Below are 4,763 nucleotides of genomic sequence, written 5' to 3'. Positions count from 1 at the left end.
AGAAAAGCTTGCAATGCTTGGCATAGCACAGACCTGGATTATACAAGGGGTCAGTTGTAATAAAACCTGAAACATGGTAATGCATATCTTTTCTCTTCTACACATTTTTCCTTCAGAAAGATTACTTTTTATAGGAACAGGAACTGGCTGGATGTTTCTTAAACATCTAGCAGGAGTTGAAAGTGGTTAAGACTTCAGATTTCAAAGACAGATTCCTGGTTTGGAATACTGGCCGTGCTACTTGCCACATCCCTTCAACCAAGTCACTAAGGATTTCTGTGCCTCAGTTCCCTGCTCTACAAAATGTTCTATCAGGGCACTTGGGTGGCTCAGTCGGTTAAGCGTTCGACTCTTGGTTTCAGCTCAGATGATCTCACAGGTTTGTGAGTGTGAGCCCTGCTTTGGGCTCTATGCTGATAGCCTAGAGCCTGGGGATTCTGTCTCTCTCTCTCTCTGCCCCTCCCCTGCTTGCACTCTCTCTCAAAGTAAATACATAAACTTTAAACTTAAGAAAACTGTAGTTCTATTAATAATAATAGTATTATTATTATTAATTGAGCCAGAGTTCCTATCATAGATTTGTGATAAGGGTTAAGTAAAATATTACAACTAGGATAAGACCTGACATGCCATAAATGTACTGATATTTTTTACTTTTGTCAGCCAAAGGAATGTCAACAGAAATCAGAACATAACAGCAAATAAGTTTATCATGAACTTTTTATTAACAACCTGATACAAGACTGTACATTGTAGGTGCTGAAATCAATCCACTTCTGAAAACTAAAAAAAAACCCCAGCATTTCTACACCACTTCAGGCTTTGGTTATTAAGTGCCATCTTCTACAGCAAAATCACATAGTAACCAAACAATTTAAGAACAGGAAAAAGAAAATGTTCCATCGGAATGGAGAGATTATTTATGTACAAACAGCTGAGGATCATTTCTAGCTTAAGTGATTCACTATACACTGGAATGTTTAGTTCCGTTTTCTACAGTCCTACAACCAGACATACAACAACTAAGAACTTGGCCACAGGTCCTGCCTAGACACTCATCAACATGAAACAAAAAAATATTTATATAAATAAGTCAATTAAACCTCATAAAAACTAAAGAAACACAAGGAAAAAAAATCGAACAGTCAATAAAAACTGTACAGTAGCAGTCAGTCTTTTATATGTGAAAAAATGTGTAACGTAAAAAAAAAAAAGTTCTTTAATGTATACAAGTCTTTAAGATCAATGTTAGCTGGAGTGAAAACTTGAAGACTCGGACTCGGTAGAAACAGAAGAATGTCCCCCGCGCTTTCCTTTGGAAAGGATTTTGAGGCTAGACCCTCTGCTCACAGAGGTGAGTGCGTGCTGGGCAGAGGTTTTAAATTTGGCTCCAAGGAAGGCATAGAGGATGGGGTTCAGGCAACAGTGGAAAAAGGCTAGGGCCTCGGTGATGGAAATCCACTTGTGCACAGTGCTCTCAAACTCACATCCTTGCTTGATGATTTCCAGGAGGATGAAGGAATCGATGCTGATCCCTATGTAGTAGGGCAGCCAGCAGGCAAAGAAAGCCAGAATGAGGATAACTGTGGTCTTGAGGGCCTTGCGCTTCTGGTAGCCCTTGGAGTGGGACAGCTTAGAGATGATAATGCAATAGCAGGATAAGATGACAATACCTGGCAGGATAAGGCCAACCATGATGTGCTGAAACTGGAATACCACCAACCACGAGTCACTGGGATAGAAGCGGTCACAGATATACCTCCCATCTGCCTCCTTGACGTTGGCAAAGATGAAATCAGGAATAGTCAACAGGAGGGCAGGTATCCAGACGCCAACATAGACCACCTTTTCAGCCAACAGCTTCCTTGGCCCCTGACTGTTGGTGGCGTGGACAATAGCCAAGTACCGGTCCAGACTGATGAAGGCCAGGATGAGGACACTGCTGTAGAGGTTGACTGTGTAGATGACATGAACTGCCTTGCACAGGAAGTTTCCAAAGTACCAGTTTGCCACGGCATCAACTGCCCAGAATGGAAGTGTGAGGACAAAGAGGAGGTCTGCCACAGACAGGTGCAATCTATACTTGTCTGTCATGCTTCTCAGTTTCTTCTGGTAACCCATGACCAGGATGACCAGTCCATTGCCCACTATGCCAGTCAGGAAGATGATGGAGTACACAGTGGGCAGAAAGATACGGTTGAAGTGGGCATTTTCCTCCCGGAAGCAGGGTTCCTTCATAGAATCATAGTCACCTGAACCAATGTCATCTTCGGTGTAGTTTTCTGAAGGGTATATCTGCAAAAGAGGCAAAGGAATGGACATTAACTTTCAAGTTCAGTTGGCAATCTCCCAAGTTGAAAAAGTGGTCTCTGGAATATTTAAAAAGCAATTAATAAAACCCAACTCAGCCCAGGCCTCTTCAGGACATTCTGCTCCCACTGAAGTAGTGAGGGAATGGCACAAGAGAATTATTACAGACTGTCCCAACCCTCCTCCCCATGTTCCCCCAGAACCGCTTCATTATATCCCTCTTTAGTAGAACCAATTACAAAATTCTTTGTTTAGAACAAAAGGGCGCTGAGATTCAGAGGGTTTCAAAGTCACATCTTTGCTAACTCCTACCCCGCCCTCTAGGGGGAAGAAAAAAAACTTGGGAGGGAAAAACACAAAACAAAACACAAAGAGGCCACTCCTAGACATGGGGGGGGGGGCGGGGGGCAGGCGGGCAGTGGGGGCCAAATCTCCAGTTCTGAAGAGCTGGGATTAACTTTCGGTATGAAGATTCGCCAGGACAGGGAAGATAGGAGGAAGGAGCACTGGGGGGTGGGAAGGGGTGACCCAAAGACTTTCCCCCAAGGCACAAAACATTGCCTTCCCGAAGCTTGTCTAAACACAAACCATTCTGCCATTCTGTACCTCAAGCAACATGTAGTGGGGAAGGAGAAACTGGCCTTCGGCAAAGGGCCTTTGGAGCCTGGGGTATTAAACAGGGGTTTTAGAAAAAGATACCGCCACACACACCCCTGCAGCTGGCGCTTCTCAGGGGACTGGGTCTTTCTGTCCTCCTATGTTTATCTCTTGACGCGTTTGGGACGTTAGGGAGTGCTGCATTTTCCTGGGAGTGGAAGGTCACGGGGTCTGCACTCATGGTCCTCGCCCCAAGTTTCATTTCCTCACTGCCCGGGTCGCTTCCCACCCCGCCACTGACCCAGTAAATGGGGTCGGAGGTCTGCAGCTGGAAGCCTCCAGGCGGAGGGCGCACTGAGGGCCGGGTGGTCCAACTCCGGACCTCCGCGGCTGCCCACCACGCCCACGCCCACTTCCAGCAGCTACAGCTCCCTAGGTTCCGCCCGGCAGCACGCCAAGTTCAGTCCCACAGGGTGCTGGGGAGAGAATGGGCGGCTCCTCCGTAAGCGCCTTTGAATTGCGCGCCGCTGGGGGGAAACGAAAAGCCTTCTTGGTAAGGGGTTCTCAAAAGTCTCCAGGAAACCACCAACGGTTAAACAGCGCAATTGGGATCGGTGAGAGCCAAACGGTCTCCTCACTTGCACCTGCCCCGTCTGCGCCGCAACTACCGGCAGCCCAGGTGCCCTCCCAAGCCCTTAACCCCACTCTTAGTCCCCGCCGCGCACACCTCGGGGTGCTGCTCCGCAGTCACTGTTTAATTCTACTCCCCCGGTACGATCCCAAACTACTGAACCCTGGGGTTCACTCGAGGAGCTTCCATTGCCGGAGAGGTGTCTCCCTCAATTCCTAGGCGCGGGGGCTGCTCCTGGTCCCCTCCCTGCTGCGGCCAGTTCTCAGAACTCTCTCAGGCGAGCAGCATCTTGGGTGCACCCGCCTTTCCCGCCCTCTGCTCACGGTGCGGGGGTACTGACACAGCTCCGCCGACTGTGCAGAGTTTATCGAACACGCGCCCAACCGCAAAAGTGGTCCCCAGGAGCCTCTGCCTTAAATTAACCAGGGGCACGGTTTCGATCCGGGAACGCGGCCCGGGCGCAACGCCTTCCACCTCTAAATTCAGATCATGTAATTCACTCCAAATAAACCCCCGCGCCCCTGAGGGAGACCCTTGGTCTGAGTCCAGGGGCAGTGCGCACGCCTTCTCCGCACTTGTGCACAGAATGTTCTTATGTTTGCAAACAGCGTGCAAGCCTTACGCGCACCGCAGGACTCAAGGGGGAGACACACGCAGCCACCAAAACGGTCGTTCCAGTATTTTCTCCTCCACTTACAGAGAAAAAGATTCCAATCCTGACCGCCCCCTCCCTCTCCCCCAGTGGTACCATGCTCACGAAAACTCCTTTCCATCTCCTCTGGGGTACCGACACCTCCCACATTCTGGTCGCTTCTGCCCCCTTGGAAGAGAGGTTGCGTTCTCTAAGTTTACGAGTTTGTACATTTAAGAAAAAGCAGGTTGAAACTGGACTTACACGGAACGCGTCCATGGTAACTGCTCGGTCTCCACTCGCAGTGGTTACCGGGGCACCCAAGTCGTCTGGGTCACTTTGCTACTTGCTGCCGCAGCCAACAGACTGAAGTTTCTGGGCGAAGCTGGACTTTTATAAAAACACTCTCGGCGGGTAGCGCATGCGCAGCGTGGGCGGGCGGGGCGGGGAGGAGACGGGAGGGGGGGGAGTAAGGGAGGGATGAGGAGCCAGCACTCGGGCAGTCCCAGTGAGGTTAATTGGGGTAAGCCTGGGAAGACCCCGAGCGGCCGCTTAGCTGGAAGTCACCTTGTGAGTCTTAAGCTGTGGAGGGCA

The 4,763-nt window shown here is 49.5% G+C and overlaps 1 protein-coding gene across 1 annotated transcript; it reads right to left on the bottom strand.

Moving 5' to 3' along the window:
• Nucleotides 1-702: 702 nt before the first annotated feature.
• On the bottom strand, nt 703-4,543 carry CXCR4 (C-X-C motif chemokine receptor 4). Its single transcript, XM_039229966.1, has 2 exons — nt 4,434-4,543; nt 703-2,295 (listed from the first exon to the last, which is right to left on the bottom strand). The coding sequence occupies exons 1-2, from the start codon at nt 4,446-4,448 to the stop codon at nt 1,249-1,251; spliced, it is 1,062 nt and encodes a 353-aa protein (XP_039085897.1). The 5' UTR covers nt 4,449-4,543; the 3' UTR covers nt 703-1,248.
• Nucleotides 4,544-4,763: the final 220 nt, after the last annotated feature.

This window comes from Hyaena hyaena, unplaced genomic scaffold (genome assembly GCF_003009895.1).
Source record: "Hyaena hyaena isolate Hyena2069 unplaced genomic scaffold, ASM300989v1 scaffold_41, whole genome shotgun sequence".
Lineage (NCBI taxonomy): Eukaryota > Metazoa > Chordata > Mammalia > Carnivora > Hyaenidae > Hyaena > Hyaena hyaena.
Note: the sequence above shows the minus strand (reverse complement) of the source record. Positions and strands in the feature narration are given on the sequence as shown.